This window comes from Hylobates moloch, unplaced genomic scaffold (assembly GCF_009828535.3).
Source record: "Hylobates moloch isolate HMO894 unplaced genomic scaffold, HMol_V3 SCAFFOLD_11, whole genome shotgun sequence".
Lineage (NCBI taxonomy): Eukaryota > Metazoa > Chordata > Mammalia > Primates > Hylobatidae > Hylobates > Hylobates moloch.
The window spans coordinates 35,223,195-35,246,982 of record NW_026652286.1 but is presented as its reverse complement, the minus strand read 5'-3'; the positions used below and the strand labels follow the sequence as shown (position 1 = coordinate 35,246,982).

Sequence of the window (23,788 nt, the reverse complement as noted above, 5' to 3'; positions counted from 1 at the left end):
TAGGCCTAGAAGATGCAACTGGAATGAGGCTCTCATCACATTGCCTTGCCCATAGTCAAGACTGAATAATTATCCACTGAATCGAATCAAATGGAAGGTTGTACAAAAGAAGCTATAGTGGAAGTGTCACGCATGCAATCAGCAGAACGTCAGACAGGCAGTTAAAGCATCTTCGATTTACTACAATTTCTTTTAATAGGTTCTCTGTACAGATTTGCTGTCAACATGAATTGTTGGTTTAGGAAAAAAACTCAGGGTGCTGCAATGGGTCTGTGCTGCACAGTGACTGGCAATGTTTTGCTGTTTCCAATGCAGTAGTCCACAGATTTCCAGTTGCCAACAGGGCTTAGTCATTCATGCTAAAGAGGCCTAAGTTATAAGCAAAAATGCTTCACAGTCAATGTCCTGAACCCCTACTCTCAGAACCAGCACATGCTCACCCTCTCTGCTTCCTCCATTGCTGCCTCAGTTCCTCAGCCTTCCCCATTCCAGCTTCTCTTCTTAAAGCCCAGACCCTCTGATGATTAACGTCCTGGCTCTGGTGTAGAAGGGAGAGCTGTGTATTTGGATGTGGGACTCTGCTGGAAGGGGAAGACTGCTCAGGGCCAGCGTCGACAGACCACTCATCCATTCAGTAAATAGGTATTTAGCATGTGTTGTGTGTCAGGTCCTGGCAGGACAGTGGTGCGCAAGGCCTCAGTCCTCTTGGACCACTCAAAATAGTGGGGGAAGACAGGTGTCCTTCAGATATGCACACAGATGCACAATTGCAAACTGTGGTGAGTGAGATAGAAGAGCAGAGATCTGTCCATAAAAGGGTCTGGCACTGCCTTTGCCATGAATCCCTCCCTGGTCCCCCCTGGCAGTGTGAGGCTCACCTGGAGGTGCTCCGTCATCACTAGAGCTAGATCAGAGTCGGCCCTCAGCCCACCGAGACTGGGGTCATGTGTGACTGTGAGCTCCTGGGGCCAGGGTTCATTCTTTCCTAGAATAGTGTGTGGCATACAGTAGGTACTCAATCATTGTGTAAGACTGGGAGGAAAGGAATGAGTACATTTTACAAGTCCCCATTCCATCAGATGAAGGGGTCACTGGCTTTCCCCAGTGCTGTGATCATGATTGTATTAACATGATGCACAAGCTCCAAAACTTCAGCCCCGTTCCCAGGAAGGTGTCTCTTCCCAGAAGAGTTGTAAAGCATGAAATAATGAACGGACAGTCCTCGGCGCAGGGCCTGGCCCCAGGAGTTTTCTCAGGACAGTGTCATACCCTACTGAGAGTGAGCTGCCCAGCCGGCATGGCCTGCATTTTCTCAGACCAGACCTGAGCCAGGCTAGGGACAGGACTGACATCCTGATCATCTCAACAGCATGGGCTTGCCAGAGAGTCAGGACTGAGGAAATGTCTGTTTTTGCATGGCATTGGCCTAGTGTCATATACAAGGAACAGGATTCTGCAACCTGCTCATTCTTGGTTGCTTCTTCCTTGGAGGAAAAGAGCATGTTCTGTTCCCAGATCTGCTCCTAAAAATATATTCTCTTAACTCCCCGCCAGTTTCCTGTGATTTCTCTCCTGGGGAAAGGGGAGAAAGACTCTGGCCCCCAGTTCTCTGGTGGGCACAGCAGATGCTTGTGCACCCCACATCCTACCCCCTCTGTGTCAGCCCAGGGTGGCAGCTTCTCACTCCTCCCCTTTTCTGTCTCAAGGCTTTGGCTTCTGAAGCCCCCTCAGCCTGCACTCTGCACAGCCTGGAAGTGTGGAGAGAGAGAGCTCCCTGGGGGTAACCTCAACTAGTGGGAAAGTCTCCTTGAGACACTTTCTGCAGTTTCTCAGAGAGCCCCAGTAGGGATTAAGCCCCAGTTACCCACACATGACCAGCTCAGAAACTCACCTTTATTGTCTCTTCTTGGGTCTGTCATACTTTCTTTGTTCTTCTTTCCTTTCCTGGGATTTCTTTCCTGCTTTCAAGCAACTCCAAACTAAGACACTGGAGAAAGGAGACAACTCACTGTTAGGGATCTTTTCAGGGAAGTCACTGAAGCTTTCTGGATGTTGGCTTCCTTACCCATGAAAGAGAAAGGATATAGCCTGTGCTAGCTGGGCATGGTGGCTTGAGCCTGTAATCCCAGCACTTTTGAGCCCAGGGGTTCGAGACCAGCCTGGGCAACATGGTGAAACCCTGTCTCCACAAAAAAAATACAAAAATTAGCTGGGCATGGTGGAATATGCTTATAGTCCCAGCTACTCAGGAGGTTAAGGTGGGAAGATCACTTAAGCCCAGGAGGTCAAGGCTGCAGTGAGCTGTGATCATATTACTGCACGCCAGCTTGGGTAACAGAGAGAGACCCTGTCTCAAAAAAAACAAAAAAAAGAAAAAAGAAAAGAAAGAAGAAGAAAGAATATAGGCTGTGCCCTAATTCTCATATAGAACTGTGCACGAGTTCCCAGAGGCCCCACATTCCTTGCTGGTCTGCCTGTGAGCACCCACTCACCCTTCGTAGCTGGGAAATGACTCAACTGTCCCCTTCCAAAAACTGGAAACTACCTAAATGTTCAACAGTTACAGAATGGTTATGTATGGTATGTACCTTCAATAGAGATTGAGAAGCCACTTACTTAAAGTGATATTTTTTATGGCATATAGAAATATAACAAGATTATATGACATGAAAAAAGCAGGCTATAGAACCCAGTATGTTTTGAAACTATATAGAAAACATAGACACACTTGTGAGAAAATATAACATGTTACAGAGTTTAACTCTAAGCAGTAGGATTATTTTCTCTTTTTAAAAATGTTTTCCAAGTTATCTTAAAGAGCATGTTTTTCTTTTATAGTCAGAAAAAAATCAACCATTATTTAAAACAAACAAAAATACTGCTCAAATATCACCTCCTTTTTAATCTGTCCTTGCAGGGGCTGAGCCTCCATAGAATGACCAGGCAACCCCTAGGGCTCAGCTTATGCAAGATTATTCTCCATTAAATTTTCTCCTGGCTTTACGTGGGAATGCAGAAGTGACTGTGTTCCCATGCCTTCACAACAAATGTGGTTTGCAAAAATGGCGTGATATGTATTTTTGGGCCTTTTTTAGATATATGCATTGTGTTTGGGGAGCACTTCCTCTGCCTAACCTAATGGACGAAACATTTTCGTATAAAAAGCAAATGTTGCTACATAAAACTGGGACAACATATAGCATAGTGTTAAGGATGTGAGAGCTCTGCAGCCAGCTGGCTCAGGATCAAACCTTGGCTCCACTTTCTAGCTGTGTGGCCATGTTCAGATTATATAATGTCTCTGGGCCTCATTTTCCTCATCTGTAAAATGAGGATAATAATAATGCCTACTCATTGGATTGTTGCAAAGATTACAAGAGTTAATACATGTAAAAAACAAAGTGTTATATCGATGCACCTGATACAAGGGACATACAATGTGTGTGCTCTCACCACCATCATCATCGATCACAGGAGAGAGTTTCCACAAACAGTGCTCTTCAGGGTAAACCACCGACTCTTCAGACAAACCCAGAATTAACTCACCAGCAAATTGATCCGACCAGAACACAGCATGTCTGTTTGCTTACTAGCGCCACTGAGAGCTGTTTCCAAGGAGGTTACCTCTTAGGAATTCAGTGGACTAGTAGTTGATGTGGCACTTTTTAAGCAGCAATGAGCCACTGCAAAAATAAATGACTAGCTGTTCAGGATTCGTAAATAAGAAGGATATAGACATGAAGGTCAAAGAGCCACAGAGAATGAGATGAAGAGAGGAAACTTAACTCAGGTGATGCATGAAGATGAAGGCCAGTGAGATGACAAGGCTTCACCAGGTGCCTCTTGTGCCCACATGGCATTTGCTTAGGGTCCTGCTGACAGCCTGTGGCTCCAAAATGCTCCTCTATTGCTGCCCCCACCCTGGAAGAGTACACTGCTCTCAGGACTTGGTTCAGGACTGTGTGAGGGCCCTCATATTGCATTGCAGTTTGTGGGATGCATTGTCCCCCGCCCCCCCCCACATTAAAACATCCTCCAGGTACTTAATAAGTGCTTATCAGGTACCTGGCACTGTGCTGGGCTCCGAGGGCCAACAAGGTGGCTGCCCTTCAGGAACCAATTAGCTCTGGAAGGCAGGTACTTGTCTTTGTATTCATAGCTCCTGGCCCATCTCCTAGCACCAGAGATGCCCATACATGCTTATGAATCTGTGAGATAAGTAATGCCAGCTCCACTCCGGCTGTCCTTGGTTTAGGTGGCTTATTGTGTCTACATTTCCTATGTAATTAGCCAGCTTACCAGGTCAAGTTCTATGTTCTCCCCAAGGCCGTTACAAATGCTTAGGGTATGTGGACACACGGAGATGCACACCCATGCACAAAGGCATGGCACTTCTTCTCTAAGTAGGAGCAGACTTTCAAACCAAGGAAATGGTTCTCGTTCTCAATCTAAAAAGATAACAGGGTATGGCATGGCAAAAGACAAAGAACAGTGATGAATATTGTTCCCTGGGCCCTGTATGCCTGTTTTGTGTTTAAATTTAACTCCCATGGCTTACTTGAGACCTCAAATAATGTTTCAATTCAGATTATTTTGACTGCCTGAAGCCATCCAATGGTGCTTCCATCTCCTTCTGTGCCTACGAGCAATTGGAGGGCAGCCGCATCACATGGTTGGCTGAACAGTGAATAAGTGCCTAGGGGCCATTTGCTTGGCAGACTTCCAACTCTGCAGAGCCTATGAAACAGACCAAAACAAAGATGGGTGGAAACTGTAGGACTTGGGACTATAGATCCTGCTGTCAGCTCCCATCACAACACCAGCCTCTAAGTTCTCTTTTTTGGCTGTGCTCCAAGGGCCGTATGTCAACCTTGGTGACTAGACAGCTGTGTCAAGTACAAGAGAGTGTGGTGAGACCCCAACATTCTGCTGAGGCCACCAAGAGCTGGCTCCCATGTTTACCTGAAGCCACATATTATAACCACTGAAACAAGTATCCTTTTAGTTAAACATAGTAAAACTTCTTGTTTAAGGGACTGGGTTGGGGGGTGCAGATTTTGCATTTTCTTCTGGCAATCTCACATGGAAAAAAAGTGAACCCATATGTTGTAGGGAAGGGTGGGTATTAAGAACAGAACTTGTTCCCTTAACAGAAAAAGCTATTGTAGGCAGAATAATCACTCTCCCAAAGCTCTCCATGCCCTAATCCCTAGAATCTGTAAATATGTTAGTTTATGTGGCAAAGGGGAATTTCAGTTGCTAATCAGCTGATCCTAAAATAGGGAGATTGGCCTGGATTATTCAGGTGGGCTTAATAAAATCACAGGAAACTTAAAAGTAGAAGAGGAGATTTAGAGTATGCAGTGAGAGGGATTTGAGCCTTGCCCCCACTGCTGGCTTTGAGATGGAGGAAAGGGACCACAGATCAAGGAATGAGGGCAGCCTCCAGATGCTAGAAAAGGAAAGAAAATGGATTACCCCCTAAGCCAGTAGAAAGGAACACAGCCCTGCTGACACTTTGACTTTAGCCCAGTGAGACCTATGTTGGTCTTCTAACTTACAGGTCTGCAAGGATAATACATTTGTATTGTGTTAAGCCATGAAATTTGTGATTTGCTACTACAGCAATAGAGAACTAATACAAAAGCCCATGGTATAAAGACCTCCGTAGGTGACCATGGATAGATGCAATTCCAGAGAAAAGTCATTGAAGAGACCACTGAACTTTCAGTGACACTTGTACTAGTGAGACAGAGCCCTTTTTAATAAAGTAGAAATGACCCTGCCAGGCATCCCTAAGTTAGGAGGAAGCTCTGTCTTCTCCTAAATTTTCTCATCTCAGCCCTGGAAACAACCAACAACTTTGAGTTCTCAGGCGCTGTAGTGATCTTTGGGCTTTGCCTCCTGTCCAAATGCTTCTACAGAGCTTAGTCAGATAAGTTACTACTATCTCCTTGGTGATGGGGGGAAACATTTGTGTCTCATAAAATCTTGGATTTCCCCCCCCCCCCCCCCCCCCCTTCATGAACACTATATATTTTTAGGATAGTTTTAAATCTAAAAAAAAAAAAAAAAATTGCAAAGGGAGTACAGAGTTTTCGTATATCCCTCGGCCACTTTTCTTTCTTATTAACATCTTAAATTAGTATGGTACAATTCTTAAAATTAATGGACAGTAGTGATATATTACTAACTTACAGTTATTGATATATTACTTTTGTTATATTATTGATATTACTATATTTTGTCTAAAGCCATAGTTTATTCAGATTTCTTTAGCTTGTACTTAACATACTCTATCTGTTCCACATTACGTTTTGTCTTCCCGTCTCCTTAGGCTTCTCTTGGCTGTGACAGTTTCTCAGACTTTGTTTTTTTATGACTTTGACAGTTTTGAGGAGTACTGGTCAAGTACTTTTTAGGATGCCCTCCTGTTAGAATTGACATTTTTTCATGCTTAGGCTATAGTTATGGGTTCCTGGAAGGAAGGTCACAGAGGTAAAGTGCCATTTTCATCACATCATATCAAGGGTACATAACATCAACATGGTTTATGACTGTGGATATTAGTCTTGTTTTCCTGGCTGCGGTGGTGTTTGTCACATTTCTCCACTGTAAAGGCATACTTTTTTCCTCCTTCCTATACAGTACTCTTTCAAAGGAAGTCACTAGATGCAGCCCACACATAAAGAGTGGGGAGTTATGCTCCATTCTTTCAGAACAGAGGATCTATGTAAATTTGAAATTCTGCACAGATTAGTTTCTTCTCTTCCATGTGTTAATTTATTCAATTATTTATATCACTATGGATTCACAGACATTTATTTTATCTGTGGGCTTTAGATTATTATAATCCAATTTATATGATAATCCACTTTATTATAATCTAATACTACTTTATTTTGTTATTCAAATGGTTCCAACTTTGGCCAGCTCTTTCAGTGAGCTCCTGTGGGCCTTTGACATCCCTCCTTTTTTTTTTTTTTCCGGAGTACTTCCTTCCTTTCTGGCTGCAAGCTTATCTCATATATTTTCTCTGCAGTCCTAGAATCAGCCATTTTTCCAAGGAGCCCTGGTTACTTTTATTGGAGAACAGGACTAGAAACGAACATCTGGGCTCTATGTACATTCATTGCTACTGGAGTATTGATGCATCTAGGCCCTCTCAGTTAACACAGTAAGGAAATATATGTGTGTGCACTAATTTATAGAAATACTTAGAGATATATACATGTATCTTGTAACCATCTGTATCTATATTAAGGTAAACATAAGTTCTTACTGATGTCTCTAACGCCAGTGCATTACCACATGGACCATCCTAGCTTTCTCCCCTTGTTTATCTATAACCTCCCACTCCAGTGAGAAAACTGGCTCCTACCATCCGCCATGCATTTACTTAATTGTTCAATTCCAGTATACACATATAGCAGTATCAGCATTGTTAACCCATACCCTATGGGAAACAACTTTATCAACTAGAGTGCAGTGCCTAGATGCAGTTCCTTTTGCCTTTGGTCTTATAGAATCATCTCATTTCCAGAGATACTTAAGTTAGTACCATTCCCATCACCCCTTTCATTGAGGTCATCTCATACATTTGTAATACAGTTAGATTCTATTGTCACAATCTGCATTCCATCCTTGGGTCTTCTAACCTTCTAAATGATTTTTTAATTTGCTTACATTAAGGTTTACTCCTTGTTAGGGTTTGAATATTTGTCGCCTCTGAAACTCATGTTCAAACTTAATCCCCAATGTGGCAGTATTGAAAGGTGGGGCCTTTAAGAGGTGATTGACTCATGAGCACTCTACCTGGATTAATCCAGTAGTCCCCAACCTTTTTGGCATCAGGGACCAATTTCACGGAAGACAGTTTTTTCCATGGACATGGGGTTGGGTCAGGGGTAGTTTTGGGATGAAATTGTTCCACCTCAGATCATTAGGCATTAAATTCTCATAAGGAGCACACAACCTAGATCACTTGCATGCACAATTCACAATAGGGTTTGTGCTCCTATGAGAATCTAAGCCACTGATCTGACAGGAGGCAGAGCTCAGCTAGTAATACTCACCCACTGCTCACCTCCTGCTGTACAGCCTAGTTCCTAACAGGCCATGGACCAGTACTGATCCACGTTCTAGTTCATAGCCTGGGGATTGGGGATGCCTGGATTAATCCATTAATGGATTAATGAGTTATGGAATAGGACTGGTGGCTTTATAAGAAGAGGAAGAGAGATGTAAGCTGGCACACTCAGCCCCTTTGCCATGTGCTGCCTCAGGACCCTGCAGAGAGTCCCCACCAGCACAAAGGCCCTCACTAGATGTGGCCCCACAACCTTGGACATCTTAGCCTCCATAACTGTAAAAAATATTTTTTTCTTTATAAATTACCCAGTTTCAGACATTCTGTTACAAGTAACAGAAAATGGACTAAGACATTTCTTATACTATAAATATCATGTGTCTGCCATTACAGTATCATACAGAACACTTTGACTGCCTTAAAAATCTTCTGTACTTTGCCTATTTAGCATTTTCCCCCATTTATCTTTTTACTCTCTCTAGTTTCACCTTTTCCAGAATGTCATATAATTAGAATTGTATAGCATGTAGCCTTTTTAGACCAACTTCTTTGTCTAGGAATATGCATTTAAGGTTCTTTCATGTCTCTTCATGGCTTTATAGCTCATTTCTTTTTATCACTGAATAATAATTTTCATATAGATGTACTACAGTTTATCTACTCACCTATTAGAGGATATCTTGGTTGCTTGCACTTTTGGGTGATTATGAATAAAGCTGCTATAAATATTCACATTCAGGGTTTTGTGTGAACATGTTTTCAAATCAGTTGGGTAAATACCTAGGAGCTTGACTACTGGATTATATGGTAAAATTATAGTTTTGTAAGAAAACACCAAAGTGGCTCTTACTACTTTGCATTCCCACCAGCAATAAATGAAAGTTCCTGTTGCTCCACACCCCTTGCCAGTGTTTAGTGTTGTCAGTTTATTTTGGCTTTTAGCCATTCTAATTGATACCTAGTGATATCTCATTGGTGTTTTGTCATTCCCTAATCACAAAGGATAATGAACACCCTCTCACATGCCTCTTTGCTATATGTACATCTTCTCCGGTGATATGCTTATTCAGATCTTTTGCCCATTTTGTAGTTGAGTCAGACTTGCATACAAGTCTTATCAGATAGGTATTTTGCAAATATTTTCTCTCAGTCTATGCCTTGTCTTTTCATTCTCTTAACAGTATCTTTTGTAGAGTAGAAATATTTATTTATTTTGAGACAGAGTCTTGCTCTGTTGCCCAGGCTGGAGTGCAGTGGCCTGATCTCAGCTCACTGCAACCTCTGCCTCCTGGGTTCAAGCAATTCTTCTGCCTCAGCCTCCCAAGTAGCTGGGACTACAGGCATGCATCACCATGCCTGGCTAATTTTTGTATTTTTAGTAGAGACGGGATTTCACTATGTTGGCCAGGCTGGTCTCAAACTCCTGACCTTGTGGTCCGCCTGCCTTGGCCTCCCAAAGTGCTGAGATTACAGGCGTAAGCCACTACGCCCGGCCTGTAGAGTAGAAGTATTAATAAAGCCCAACTCACCAAGTTTTCTTTCAGTGATTATCCTTTTGGTGTTGTATCTAAAAACTCATTATCAAACCATCAGTCACACGGATTTTCTCCTATTTTTTTTTCTAGAAGTTTTATAGTATTGTGTTTTAACTTAGGTCTGTGATCATTTTAACAATTGATGAATGTATCTTTTTAGTAGTCTTGAAGTATGGTAGCGTTCGTCCTCCAACTTCGTTATTCTTCCATATTTTGTTAGCTACTCTAGGTCTCTCGCCTTTTTGTGTAAACTTTAGAATCAGTTTGTCAATATCCACAAAATAGCTTTCTGTGATTTTGACTGAGATTAACATTGAATCTATACATGAAGTTGGCAAGAATTGACATCTTAAGTTTTCCAGTCCATGAACACTGAATATCTCTTCCATTATTTAGATCATCTGGATTTTATAATCTTCTCCATATCAGAAGATATAGTGTGCCCATTATTTTAGATTTATACCCAAGTATTGCATTTTTTTGTCCTACTGTAACTGATACTGTGTTTTTAATTTTAAATTTCAACCATTCATTGCTAGTATATAGGAAGCAACTGATTTTTGTATATTAGCCTTGTATCCTGCAACCTTGCTAGAATTGCTTATTCTAGGAATTTTAGGAGTGAGGAGCATTGGTGTTTTGTTTGTTTTATGGTTGATTCTTTAGAAATGTCACCTGCAAACAAAGACAATTTCTTCCTTCCCAATCTGTGTACCTTTTATTTTCTTCTCTTGTGTTATTGTACTAAGATTTCTAGTATAATTTTGAATAGGCATGGTGAGAGGAGACATCCTTGACTTGTTCCCATTTTTAGGGGCAAAGCGTCCAATTTCTCACCATAATAGATGATGTTAGGCTGCAGGGTTTAATTTTGTTGTTGTTGTTGTTGTTGTAGATGTTCTTTCAGATTGATTTTTCACATAGAGAAACATTGCTGGGACTTGCTGACCAAACAATATAGTTGTCTTTAGCTGCCAAGAGCTTCTGTATAGGCCCTTGAACTATTTAGAAATCAAGGGAGCTTTAATAACTTTCAAGAGGACTAGAAATTAATAATCAGAGTTCTGATAAGGATCTAGAGCAGCCCAAACATCTCACTGGGGCCACTGGCCCTGAAGGAGAAAGAACATCTTGGTTCTTTTCTTGCCCTCTCTCAGAATGGTTTTTTTAAGTACAGATACAGTGGGCATAGTTCAGGGAGTGTAGAGAATAGATGAATTCAAGACCCTAACACTCTGGAAGCCTGCCCTACTTATCTGCTATTCCATCCCTCACCCCTTCCCCTGTGCACATTTATATTCCCTGTGCTCCGATATAATCACTACACCCTCAACACCTGCCCTGTTTTTCCACATCTTGCTGTTTTTACACAAGATGTGCCTTTTGTAGTGCACCTGTGTTGGTTGAAAATTTACATTTTCAAGGTCCAGTTCAAAAGTCCCATTTTCTAGGACTCCTTCCCAATCTTCTCCATCCAAAGTTAGCCTTGTTCTACATGAGCCCCTGTGGCTGTCTCCATACATCTCTATCACCTCTGAGTGTAGCACCTTGTGCATTGCATCTATGGGCCTACCTTTCCCACCACCTTGAGCAGACTGAAGCAGGCCTATGTCAAATCCCCAAACTTGTATCACCAGTGCTGGCATGGGGACTGCTTCAGGGGAGGCACCCAGTAATGCTTATTGGTTGAATGAATGAAATTACTGGTCTTGGATATTTAGAGACCTCTGTCTGTTCTCTCCATGTTTGCTTTTCCCCTGGTATTCTTTGAGTCCCTAGATGTATTCTGGAGTAAAAGAGATGCCATAGCATTTCTTTTCTTCATGAACAAAAATCAGGGGAAATTACCATTCATTGCAGACCTACTCTATTCACCCATTGACTTTAGAATCCTAGTATCCCCATGTTATCAGTTAGGGAGTTTGGGCTCTGAGGCCCAGAAAAATACCTCTTCTAATTGGCTCAAACAATAAGGGAATTTATTGTATCTCCTATAACAAGACAAATAGAGCTTGAGTGGTTCCAGAGGTAGTGGCTTAATAGTATCAACAACAACTCCATCTTTCTATATTTTTTCTCTGCCAACCTCAACACACTAGCTTCTTCCTTGAGCTTACTCACTGCATGGCTACGAAATGGCTGCAACAAATCCAGGTATAATATCCTGACACAATAATGATTAGAAGGAGAAGGTTGCCTTCTCTTCCTTGGGCCTTTCTTTAGAATGAAGGAAAGTGATTCCAGAAGCTTCTAGAAATTTTCTGTCACAGTTCATTGATCAGAATTGACATGATGATGCTTGAGCCAACCACTGCTACAGGGATCAAGATCATCATGATTCGTTTAAACCAATAGTGGCTTTACCTGGAGGCATATGAGGGAGGGGTGTATACTGGAACAAAATGAGGGTTCTTTCAGCAGGGAAAATGGATTAATGTTGGGGAGCAAACCACCAGTGTCAGCTATACCCTTGTTATGGACAGAATTGTTTTATACTGAATTTCAGGGAGGTTAACCTACTTATATAAGGTTCCACGGTTGATAAAAATAGAAGTAGGGTTCAAATCCACACGCTAAAGCCCATCCAGGTACTTTCTTCTGTGCATGTGGCCCCAGAGTCAGACCACAAATCCCTGGAAACAAAAGCCCCTTTTCTCATGGTGAGCACTTCAGGGGTTCAGGCAATCTCCCTGCTTTCCCTAGCCCGACCTTCAGCTGGGCATTTGATCTGTTTATTAAGTTACGACTTAATGGCGCTGCGAGACATTCGGACCTAGTTTTAGATTGTTAGAGAAGGTTCAGGGGATAAACATCAGATTCCCATTCTGTGCGGAGAAAATTCAGTTGTAGCTCTTTCTCTTTCAGTGCATGAGGATTGGCAAGGGGCTTCTGCTGGGTCCTGCTTTGGTTTAATAGAAATGAAACCTCCAAAGCAGGAGGGCTGTTTTGGGAAAGTGGCCACTAATGGGGCCCCATGGGGCAAGGGCCAGGCCTGCACTGGGCAGTTTGCATATTCACTTTTACAAACAGTTGGCTCAGAGTCAGCAGTTAATGGAATGGGAATGATGTTCCTGTACCAAATCGTTTCCTGAAAAAAAATTTCCAATTGCAAACATATCTTGGCCTTTCTTCTTGGATTTGTTATGTCTCTGTGAGTGAATTAAAGAGGCAGGGCAGAGGGGAATGTTTCTGACTGGGGATTTTTCATCTGAAAACATTTTTAACAATGATCTACACAGAAAAAGAGATCCTGTTCAGACCCACCTTTAGGAGTCCTGGCTTCAAATACTGCGTTTCTAGTCACACTTTAGAGATGTTTCAATACCTCTCTATTTACAAATTGGCTCACTTTGGCTATACAACAAGTCTTGGGACAGGTGTGACTTTACTTCCCTTACAAAATGTAAGCTGGAAATGCTGCCCCAGAAATGTGCGTGCATGCGTACGCACACGGGCACACACATAGTCAGGCTAAAATGGAAATGTATTTTGTTTTTCTGGGAAAAAGGTAAAATCCTTTGCATCCCATTCTCTGCTTTGGCAAATTCTGCCTCAACTCATAACCTGTGCAGTTGAAGGGTGGTGTTGACAGTTTGGATTATGTATTCAACAAGTATTTCTTGAGTGCTTACAATGCTTAAGGTGTTGTTTTAAGTAATAATAATAGTTGCATATATTTACCTAGCTCTTACCAGCTCCCAGGCATGCTTCTGGGTACTTTGCATATGTTAACTCATTTAATCTTCTCAGCAACCCTTGGAGGTCAGCAATATTGCTGTCACTCCCATTTTGCAGGTGAGGAATCTAAGGCATGAGAGGTTGATGAACTTGCCCAAGGCCACAGAGCTGGTGAGTGGTAGAGTCTGGATATGAACGTAGGCAGCTTGGCTTCTAACCACTGTGCCCTCTGGCCTCATGGGGGATCTAATAGTGAACAAAAGAGAAATAGTGCCAGTCCTTACAAAACTTACATTCTTGTGAGGGAGAGAGTTAACAGACATATAAGTTATTATTTCAGATCATCATGAGAAAATAGATCATGATGAGAAAATAAGACATGAGAGGGAGGTGGGGGGTGCTAATCAGAGTCTGATAGAATAAAACCTCAACTCCTACCTATGACCTGAGTATGATGGGAAGTCACAAGAAAGCTTGAAGTGGGAGAATGTATGATCCTATTTACGTTTTTATAGAACATTCTGGCTGCACTGTGGGAAGTGGGTGAGAGTGGGAGAAATGCAAGCAAAGCAGTAGACCAGTTAGAAGGTGGTTCTGATAGGCCAGGCAAAAGATAATGGTGGCTCAAGTCGGGATGGTAGAGCGGGGAGATGGTGAGAAGTGTTTGGAATTGGGTCCTGGTTTGGAGGCGGAGCCTACAAAACTTGCCAGTGTTTTGGACAGATGCAAAAGGTGAGGAAAATGAGAACTTATGAGTGATTCCTCGGAGCTTGGCGTGAACCATGGTGTAAACAGTGGTGCCATCTACTGAAGAGGATAAGAATAAAGAACAGGTTCATTTTAGTGCTGGTGTGGTGGGTATGAGGGTGTTGAGAATCACAAGTTCTGTTTGGATGTGTACATTCGAGATCTCTATTAGTAGACTTAAGAGGAAACATCGAATAAATGATTAGATTCATAAGCTTGGAGCTCAGGGCTGGAGATTTAAATGTGGACATGGACATTAGTTGAATGGGATGACCTAGGACAACATTATCCATTTAATCTCTTTTAAAATTTTTGTTTTTTAACTTTAAGTTCAGGGGTACATGTTTGTTACCCAGGCAGACTTGTGTCCTGGGGGTTTGTTGTATGGATTATTTTCCCATCAACTATAGACTGGATAAAGAAAATGTGGTACATATACACCATGGAACACTATGCAGCCATGAAAAAAGAAAGGATCATGTCATTTGCAGCGACATGGATGGAGCTGGAGGCCATTATCCTTAGCAAACGAACACAGGAGCAGAAAACCAAATATGGCATGTTCTCACTTAAATCATGAGAACACATTTGATGATCTTGTGATGGAAACTTTCTACATCCATGCTGTCCAGTGTTGTAGGTACCAGCCACCTGTGGCCACTGAGTGCTTGAAATGTGGTTGGTGCAGCTAAGGAGCGGAATTTTTAATTCATTGAAATTTAAATAGCTCAAGTGGCTAGTAGCTACTGTATTGGACAGTGCAGATCAGTGTAGCTACAGGAGAGAAAGTCCCAGGCAGGAGCAAGTTCCTTCATTGGCCAGTAAGCCTAGCCTTGCAGCCGCATTTAGACATGAATTTATTTCCACTGCTCACTGCATGCATAACAGTGCTTGTTAACAAAGTAATGAAAATTGTGCTTCTTTGTGAGAAATAGCCTGAGAAAGAAAGAAAACTGGTAGTTCTAGGGGAGATATTAGAAGAAACTATAGAAGTTTAAGGAAACAGTTGTGCTTAGCTGGAAAACAAACACAATCCGTACCTACAGAATCATTTAAGCCAGGGATGTCCAATCTTTTGGCTTCCCTGGGCCACAGTGGAAGGAGGAGGATTGTCTTAGGCCACACATAAAATACACTAAACACTAATGATAGCTGATGAGCTACTTAAAAAAAATCTCCAGGTAATCTCATAATGTTTTAAGAAAGTTTATGAATTTGTGTTGGGCTGCATTCAAAGCCATCCTGGGCCACATTACAGCCTGTGAGCTGTGGGTTGGACAAACTTGATTTAAGCTTTGAAGGTACCCTTTCTGTGTTTCTGTCATTTATGGAGAATTCTATGAAATAGTAGGTGTCTGTGAATGTGGAGATCAAGGTGGTGACTGGCTGGTACCCTATGTGTATGTCAGTGCCTGCTGCGAAGGTACTAAATAACAGCCTCGCCATGCAAGTTGTGTCTCTCAGGGCGTAGAGTGTGTTTCACTCCCTTTGTTTCTCATCCTCCTTCCAGTCCAACTGCAGCTATCAGTGAGTATACTGAGGTGAAAGAACTCTTTGTAAGTGGCTGCCTTGTGCTTAGGATTTCTTGCAAGTCTATGCTGGCAGTTGGTGAGGCCAGAGTCAATAAAAAAATAAAATGGAAAGATGGGACGTTGCTTTTATTAAGGTTGATTGCAGCTGCTGTATTAGCTCTTTAAGAACCTCTTGGTGACCAACGCCTTCTGAGAAAATGGCCTTTCTGTGCTTAACTGGCAAAAAGCAAGGGGGTTTAAGTCACTGCTTTTAGGAGGGGTAATCCAAGGTCAGCACTCACCAAACGTCTGTCACACAACTGGTTTTGTGGGAGGAATTTTTTTGTGCTAAGGCTCCATGTGGGGGCTGGGCACTTGGAGGAGTGTGGGCTGGTAATCTTTGGTAGTTTTTACCTGTTTTTGTTTTTCTTTCTGAGGAAGGTGGAATTATAGATTTCTAGGATTTGAAGACTGTAAAAGATCTTACTGTTCATCCAGTCAAACTCTATTTTCAGCTGAGGAAATGGGCCAAGAGAGATGAAGTGCCTGGCCCCAGGTGCCACAGCTGGTTCCATCTCAAGGGATAGGACCAGAGCTCAGGGAAGGGCCGGAACTGAGGTATTTTTGAGCAGTGGCTGGGGTTGGGTGGAGGTGGGAAGGCAGATAATCAGGAGAGTACCTCAGGGAAGCCAGGAGAGGTGAGAAGTCAGAGGAGGGTTGAACTGAGGATGGAAATGCCTTACAGCGTACATGTAGCCTCAAACCCATGACCCCATTCATCCTGTCAGCACACAGTCACTGGGCACCAGACACAAGTCCTGGAAGAAGGGACAGGCAGGAGGCAGAGACTCAGAAAGAAGTCCGTGCCCACCTCGCTTCCATTTATTCCAAAATCTTTTCTGAGAGGAGGGAGATTTCTGTGCTTTTGAGACCTCCCTGCTTCCCTGAGGAAAGCAAGTGAAGTGACAGCTGGCAGAGGTGAGATTAAGGGGACAATTAGGTCCTTTCAGCCAGGCGAGGCCATGAATTGATCGTAGGCTGAGTAACAGCTGTAATCTACCCTTAGTGGGTTTTCTTCTCAATGTCAATATCGAACACACTTGTTATAGAGCTCTAACCTCCTGCCGTCCGTCAGCTGAAATGTGACCCTGCTCTTTCTTTTCTTCCAGTGTCCGAGCTGCAGGAGGAGGGAATGAACGCCATCAACCTGCCCCTCAGCCCGATTCCCTTCGAGCTGGACCCCGAGGACACGATGCTGGGTAACTGTGCTCTTGTCTCTGAATTCGCTTAAGCTTTCCCGTGCCCGCACCCCCACTGAATTCCTTTTCTTTTTAAAGAGGAGAATGAGGTGCGAACAATGGTGGATCCAAACTCACGCAGTGACCCCAAGCTTCAAGAACTGATGAAGGTAAGAAGAAATCAGGAGCAGCTTCAGGTGGCTCACAGACCCACCAGGTGTCCATATGCCACCTGCTTTGTCCAGGCACCCCACGAGCCCCTCAGAGAAGGTAAAAAGTCATGGCAGCCCCTGCCTCAAGCAGTGAGTGGTCTAGCAGATGGCCATCGAAAATGTAACCGATTGTGTAAGCGTGGGACGTGAAAAATGCCCAGTGAGTGGTGCTGGTCACAGCGCCAGACAGTTCAGTACAGGTAAGCTCACGATGGCCAGGATTCCAGAGTGCAAAAAATGCTTATTTTCTCAAGGACCCTCAAAAGCAGGCAGTGGAGCAGGAATTAGTCTCATCCCCATTTTCCAGATGACAAAACCAACTCTCAGAAAAGCCAGATGCTTTGTTTATGGTCATAAACAAGGAGATGGAATTCAAGCAGAAGTAAAGGAGATGAAGTGACATACCGTGCCATAACGTACCTGCACAGTGGCTGGTGTGCGCTTGTCCTTCCAAAACTGTTCATTTCTCCCCTGCATCTTATTCCCTGTCCTATGTTCCTCCTCTTCAGCTTAACCAAGCTGCACTTAAGACAAAAGGCACTCATGCCTGTCATCCCAGCACTCTGCGGTGGCCAAGGCGGGTGGATCACTTGAGCTCAAGAGTTTGAGACCAGCCTGGACAACACGGTGAAACATCATCTCTACTAAAAGTACAAAAATTAGCTGGTGGGCGGGTCACTTGAGCTCAGGAGTTCGAGACCAGCCTGGGCAACATGGTGAAATACCATCTCTACTAAAAATACAAAAATTAGCCAAGTATGGTGGCGCATGCCTGTAGTCCCAGCTACTCGGGAGGCTGAGGTGGGAGGATGGCTTGAACCTGGGAGGCAGAGGTTGCAGTGAGCCATGATCACGCTACTGTACTCCAGCCTGGCCCTGTCTCAAAAAAAAAAAAAAAAAATAGCACTGGATGTCAGAGTGATTCATTCCCCATGCAAATCTGAATACGCGGTTCCCCTGTGCAAGACCTATCAGAGTTTCCTGTCCACCACAGGTTGCAGTCCACTCCTAAGAGGTGGTGTTTAGAGTCCTTGCTCTAGCTGCCTCTTCAACCTGAGATCAGCCACTACCCGGCAACACAAGGACGCCAGAACTGCTCCTCCCAGCAGCCCATGCGTGCTCCCAGCGCTCCCCACCGCCAAAGCCTGGCTAATGCAGTCCACTCTGACTAGAATGCCTCTCATGCCCCTCATCTGAAAGTCTCAGCACGGCTGCTTGCTCCAGGAAGCTTGCTCTAAACTCTAGTGCCATGGCTCAGCCACTCCACGGCTGCTATGGCCCTGTCTTTAGTTTTGTTGTCGTCTCCACATAATATTATAGCTTCTCATGCTCTTCTCTGTCCCCTTCACTAAATGGTGAGCTTCTTGGGGTTAGAGACTATCTTTTTTTTCTATCATTGTACCCCAAGGACCCAGCACAGAATGTCACATATAGCAGGTATTTAATAAACATTGGAGGATGGATGGAGGAAAGGAAGGGTGGGTGGATGAATGGGTAGGAATTTCAAAGTAAGCCAGGAGTATTCAGAAGTAAAATCAAACCCATGTGAGGGTTGGGCCATCTCACTAGGGACTGGAGGACTGAGGGCAGTCATCTCAGAGGAGATGTATAAATGTCCCTTCTGTCTGCTGAAGGGAGTCTGTGCCCTGACCCCAGAGTTCAAGAGAAAGGAGGCAGTCTTGGCCGCCATGCAGCCCCTTGCTCCCCTGGATCACAACTGGAGCCCCACAGGCAGCTGGGCTGTGCATGTTGGGTATCTGGCCTTTCCTGATGCAGCCTGTGCTACACCCACAGATGACTGCTCCTGCCCAGTGAGACCCTGAGCCCTCACCTTTCTGTGCAGGAAGAAGATGGAACAGTTGAGGTGCAGGCTCTGCCTGCCGCTGCACCTCTCCGGGATGCTGGGCCTCTATGGGCAAGGATAGGGGCAAAGGGGCTAGCCCTGGCCTTGCTCCTATCAGAGGGCGCTCACCATGCTAGAATGGGAATGCTACTACTTGCTCAGGAGACCTCTAAGGGTAAGGACAAGGTCAGAATGGGCTCCAAATGGTTTAGGCTTCAATGTTGAACTCCTAGACCCAGACCTGCACTTGGGCCCTGTTTGAGGGAGTGGAGAATTAGAGATGCACGTAGGCCTGAGCCCCGGGGTGCTGACCAAAGGCACAGCTACCTCCGTACTTCCAGAGGGAGGTTCAATTTTCTAGATCTAGGCTGCTCTGACCACCTTGAAATCCTACTCTTTCTGGTCAACTCCTAGTGTTCTTTTAAGAGTCTCCTTAGGAGCTGGGCACAGTGGCATGTACCTATAGTGCCAGCTACTTTCAGAGGAAGGTTTGAGGCCAGAAGTTCGAGGCTATAGTGCACTATGATTGCACCTGTGAATAGCCACTGCACTCCAGCCTGGGCAACATAGCAAGACCCTACCTCAAAAGAAAAAAAAAAGTCTCCTCAAACACAGGCTTTCTGGAAGCCTCCCCTCATTCCTGATCTCTCCTGCCCACTCCCAGCCTGTTGGGGCCTCTTCTCTACTCTCTCATAGCACCATGTCCTCCCCACCCCAGGATTTGAACCCTTTATGTTATAATCCTGTGGTTGACCGGTTTTCTGCCCCCATAAGCCTCTCCAGGACAGAGGCTGGGTCTTACCCTACTGGATACAGTGCAGTGCCTGGTATACAGGAGGTGTTACAGTTGCCATCCTCCTGCCTTGGGACAGTAGAACAATGTCCTGTAAAGCCTCCAGGCTCCAACATCAGCCCACACAGCGATGGCAATGCTGTCTGGCTATTGCTGTGTTATAAAGGCAGCATATTTATGCTAAGGCAAAGACGTCCAACACAAAGGACGATGTCCACTTATAAGAAATTGGAGAAATGTCAAAACTGTAGTGGTTCCCCCAGGCCTGTGGTCAGGGAGGAGGATTGAGTACAAAGGGACCTACGGAAGCATCCTACTGGGGAGGGAACTGTTCTGTATCTCGATTGTGGTGGGGATTAAACTACTGTGCACAATGACCAAAACGTATCACTGTATACTTAACTTTTTTTTTTTTTTTTTTTGAGATAGAGTCTCACTCTGTTGCCCAGGCTGGAGTGCAGTGGCACGATCTCGGCTTACTGCAGCCTCAACCTCCCGGTTCAAGCAATTCTCCTACCTCAGCCACCCAAGTAGCTGGGATTACAGGCACCTATCACCACGCCTGACTAATCTTTGTAGTTTTAGTAGAGACGGGGTTTCACCATGTTGGCCAGGCTGGTCTCAAACTCCTGACCTCAAGTGATCTGCCCATCTCGACCTCCCAAAGTGTTGGGATTACAGGTGTGAACCACTACGCCCAGCCTAAAATTTTTTTTACGGCCATACACTGTGAATGTTGCTTGCCATTAGAGTAAGGAATAATAGGGGACATAGATATTAACAGGGACACTGGTGCCACCAGCACTAGCAGGATATACATCTGAAAATTAAGAAGGCCAGTAGGGCTCACACTTGCACACGCTGGGTCATGTGGATAGTTCTCCTGCTTTTAAAATCTGAAGTTCAAAGCAGGGCACAATGGAACACTCCCGCAGTCTCAGCTACACAGGAGGCTGAGGCAGGAAGATCACTTTAGCCCAGGAGTTTGAGTCCAGCCTAGGCAACATAGTGAGACCCTATCTCAAATAAAATGAAACTTAAAATCTAAAGTTCATTTAGATTTTAATTGTTTAGGATAAGAAAGCTGGTCTGTAAGAAAATACCCCATAACTCTTTTCTTATTATTGCACGTTCTCTCTGTAGGTATTAATTGACTGGATTAATGATGTGTTGGTTGGAGAAAGAATCATTGTGAAAGACCTAGCTGAAGATTTATATGACGGACAAGTCCTGCAGAAGCTTTTCGGTAGGAGAGTTGAGTGCTGCAGTGGATGTGTGTTTAATTGCAGGTGGTTGGATCACCTACTTATAGCTAGAAGGAGTTATTCTCAGTTTACAGTGGCTTACCTGGAAATGGATTACAAATGTGTGGAGCATGGAATAACAGCTCAGTGAAGGCTTTAGATGTCCTCTTGGAATGTTGCACATGAATGAATTGTAGAGGGAGTCTCCATGACTAGGTGGGCCTGCTCCTTCTAGCAGCCAAGAGTCATCAGCTTGATGAAAAGACCCCACTGTATATTAATAGCTAGAAAGCACGCCTCCACCTCTCCAGAAAAGCATGCCTGTGTGGCCTCTTTTGGTATATTTACATGCATGGGCGTAAGTATGCATTTTTAGACCTCTGTCACCTTCAGATGCGTGTGTGTTCCTCTGTCATCTGTGGACTTGTGTGTGTGTGTATTCCTCCCTGGGTCACTTTGAAGCTGTTCATGTGAAAATGTGAGGACAAAGGGGAGAGAAAGGAGAATTCAGGGGTAATCTTAGTGTTGAAAGGACAAATTTCAGCTTAAATGGAGTTAAGGTGTCCCCCATTGCTCCTAATCTAACTCTGGCCCAAACCATCCCCTCAGATTCTCGACTTCAATTCTTAGCTGCCCTCTGGGCACCTCTACCTGAATCAACCTTAGACTGAATTCATCCACTTTTCTAAAGCTGTTTCTTCCCCTCTGAGTTCATAGAATCCCCTCCCTTCCTCCTCTGCCCCCATGTATATAGGGATCAGCAAGACCCATTTCTACCTCTCCTGAATACTTCCTCTGCCATTTTGACTTCTCTGAACTATTGAAAAAACTTCCAAACTCACTTCTTTGCTTCCCATCTCACCTCCTCCAACCTATTCCCTACACAGCTAGCAGAGGAAACTTTTAAAATCACAAGTCCAGTCTTGCCTGTACTTATTTATAACTCTTAGTGCCTCTCTCTTGCTGGACAAAGTCCAAACCCCTTGGCACAACATTCAAAGCATTCCATCATCCGATGACCCCCAGCTGTCTCCTTGGTCTCACCCACACATGTGGCTCATCCGTGTGATAATACGTGTAAAGTGCTTAGGATAGTGCCTGACACATAGTAGATGCTCGATAAATGTCTGTCATCATTGGTTTTACATTTTTTTTGTATACCATTGCTGCATTTTTATATATGCCACACATATTAACATGCCTGTACTTTTGATCATGCTAGTCCTTCTGCCTCTAAGGCCTGCCTTCCTCCTTTACCCACCAGGGCAAGCCATTATTGCTCATCCTTTTGATCGCTAGAATTAATCAAATTAATCAAATGTGCCTCCCTATTACAGCCTTTACAGTACTGTCACTTTTTTTTTCTTGAGACAGGTTCTCACTGTCACCCAGGCTGGAGTGCAGTGGCATGATCTTGGCTTATTGCAGCCTTGACCTCCAGGGTTCAAGTGACCCTCCTGCCTTAGCCTCCTGAGTAGCTGGGACTACAGGGCATGTACCATCATGCCCAGCTAATTTTTGTATTTTTTCTGGAGATGGGGTTTTGCCATGTTGCCCAGGCTGGTCTCAAACTCCTGGGCTCAAGCAACCCGCCTCAGCCTCCCAAAGTACTGGGATTACAGTAGTGAGCCACCGCGCCCGGCCCTATAGTCACATTTAGAAAAGATAGTCATATACTCTTTTTTTTGTGTTCCCCCCACACACACACATATGTATCTCTCTCTGAGGGACTATATATACACTTGCATATATATGCATATATGTATAGGTGTGTAGATATAAACAAATGTGTACACACAGCTCTGTATACATACATGTAAGTATATATACATGCCTTATTATAAGACTTTCCATGTCATCTGTAGCTGTTTAGGTAAATGTGTATAGGCTTCCCAAGGGCACGAGCCATGTCCTATATATTTATCCAGGCTTCTCCAGCACCATCAGGTTGTCTAGCATATGTTGCCTAGCACTTAATCAATGTATATTGAGGCTGGGCATGGTGGCTTACGCCTGTAATCCCAGCACTTTGGGAGGCCGAGGCAGGCAGATCACCTGAGGTCAGGAGTTTAAGAGCAGCCTGGTCAACATGGTGAAACCCTGTCTCTACTAAAAATACAAAAATTAGCCGGGCGTGGTGGTGGGCACCTGCAATCCCAGCTACTCAGGATGCTGAGGCAGGAGAATCGCTTGAACCTGGGAGGCAGAGGTTGCAGAGAGCCGAGATCACGCCATTGCACTCTAGCATGGGGGACAGAGCAAGACTCCCTCTCAAAAAAAAAAAAAAAGTGTATTGAATGAATGAATGGCTAATGTAATTTCTAGGAAGTTAAACTGATTTGGTTCTCAGACATCAGTATTAATGAGTTTTAATATTTAAAGGCTTGTAAACTCCAACTGAATACAGAGAGGAAATGAAAAAGCTTCGGCACATGAAGACATGGCTAAGCTGGGAGCCTCACCACGCATCTCTCCCAGTGACTACAGCTTTTAACTCCTCCAGCAGACATCTAGTCAGGATCTGAAACTGCCAAAATGTTCTATGCTAGGCTGTCAAAGCAAGGTAGAACATGGACACAGAGTAATGGAATATGGTTGTGGAGGAATCTTGCCTCCAGGAATGGTTACAAAACCATCCAGCATCACATCTATGCAACCCCAAGTTAGGCATTGTGTACAAGCAGATTAGATCATTTCACATTTCACCCTTCATGCTGAAAAGGTGATTCACTATGAAGGTGATGCTTCTTTTGTGAACTTAAGTTTAGACCCTAATCTCAAAGGTCTGAGGCAAGGCATACACATTCAAAGCCTATATAGGAAGAATACTAAGGTGGAGGGAACCAGTTTGCGGTAAAAAAAAAAAAAAACATGCATCAGGAGCCCCTGGGAGGGATC

The 23,788-nt window shown here is 44.0% G+C and overlaps 1 protein-coding gene and 1 long non-coding RNA gene across 2 annotated transcripts in view; one reads left to right on the top strand and one right to left on the bottom strand.

Annotated features, from left to right (window-relative positions):
- The window catches only part of PARVA (parvin alpha), a 159,577-nt gene that overhangs the window by 81,551 nt on the left and 54,238 nt on the right, over positions 1-23,788 (top strand). The window contains exons 3-5 of the mRNA XM_032166583.2: positions 16,730-16,819; positions 16,898-16,968; positions 20,790-20,892. Of these exons, the coding sequence (XP_032022474.2) occupies positions 16,730-16,819; positions 16,898-16,968; positions 20,790-20,892 (264 nt within the window). The remainder of the gene's footprint in view (positions 1-16,729; positions 16,820-16,897; positions 16,969-20,789; positions 20,893-23,788) is intronic.
- The window catches only part of LOC131384640 (uncharacterized), a 148,675-nt gene continuing 138,305 nt past the window's right edge, over positions 13,419-23,788 (bottom strand). The window contains exon 4 of the long non-coding RNA XR_009215699.1: positions 13,419-13,548. This is a non-coding gene — a long non-coding RNA (uncharacterized LOC131384640). The remainder of the gene's footprint in view (positions 13,549-23,788) is intronic.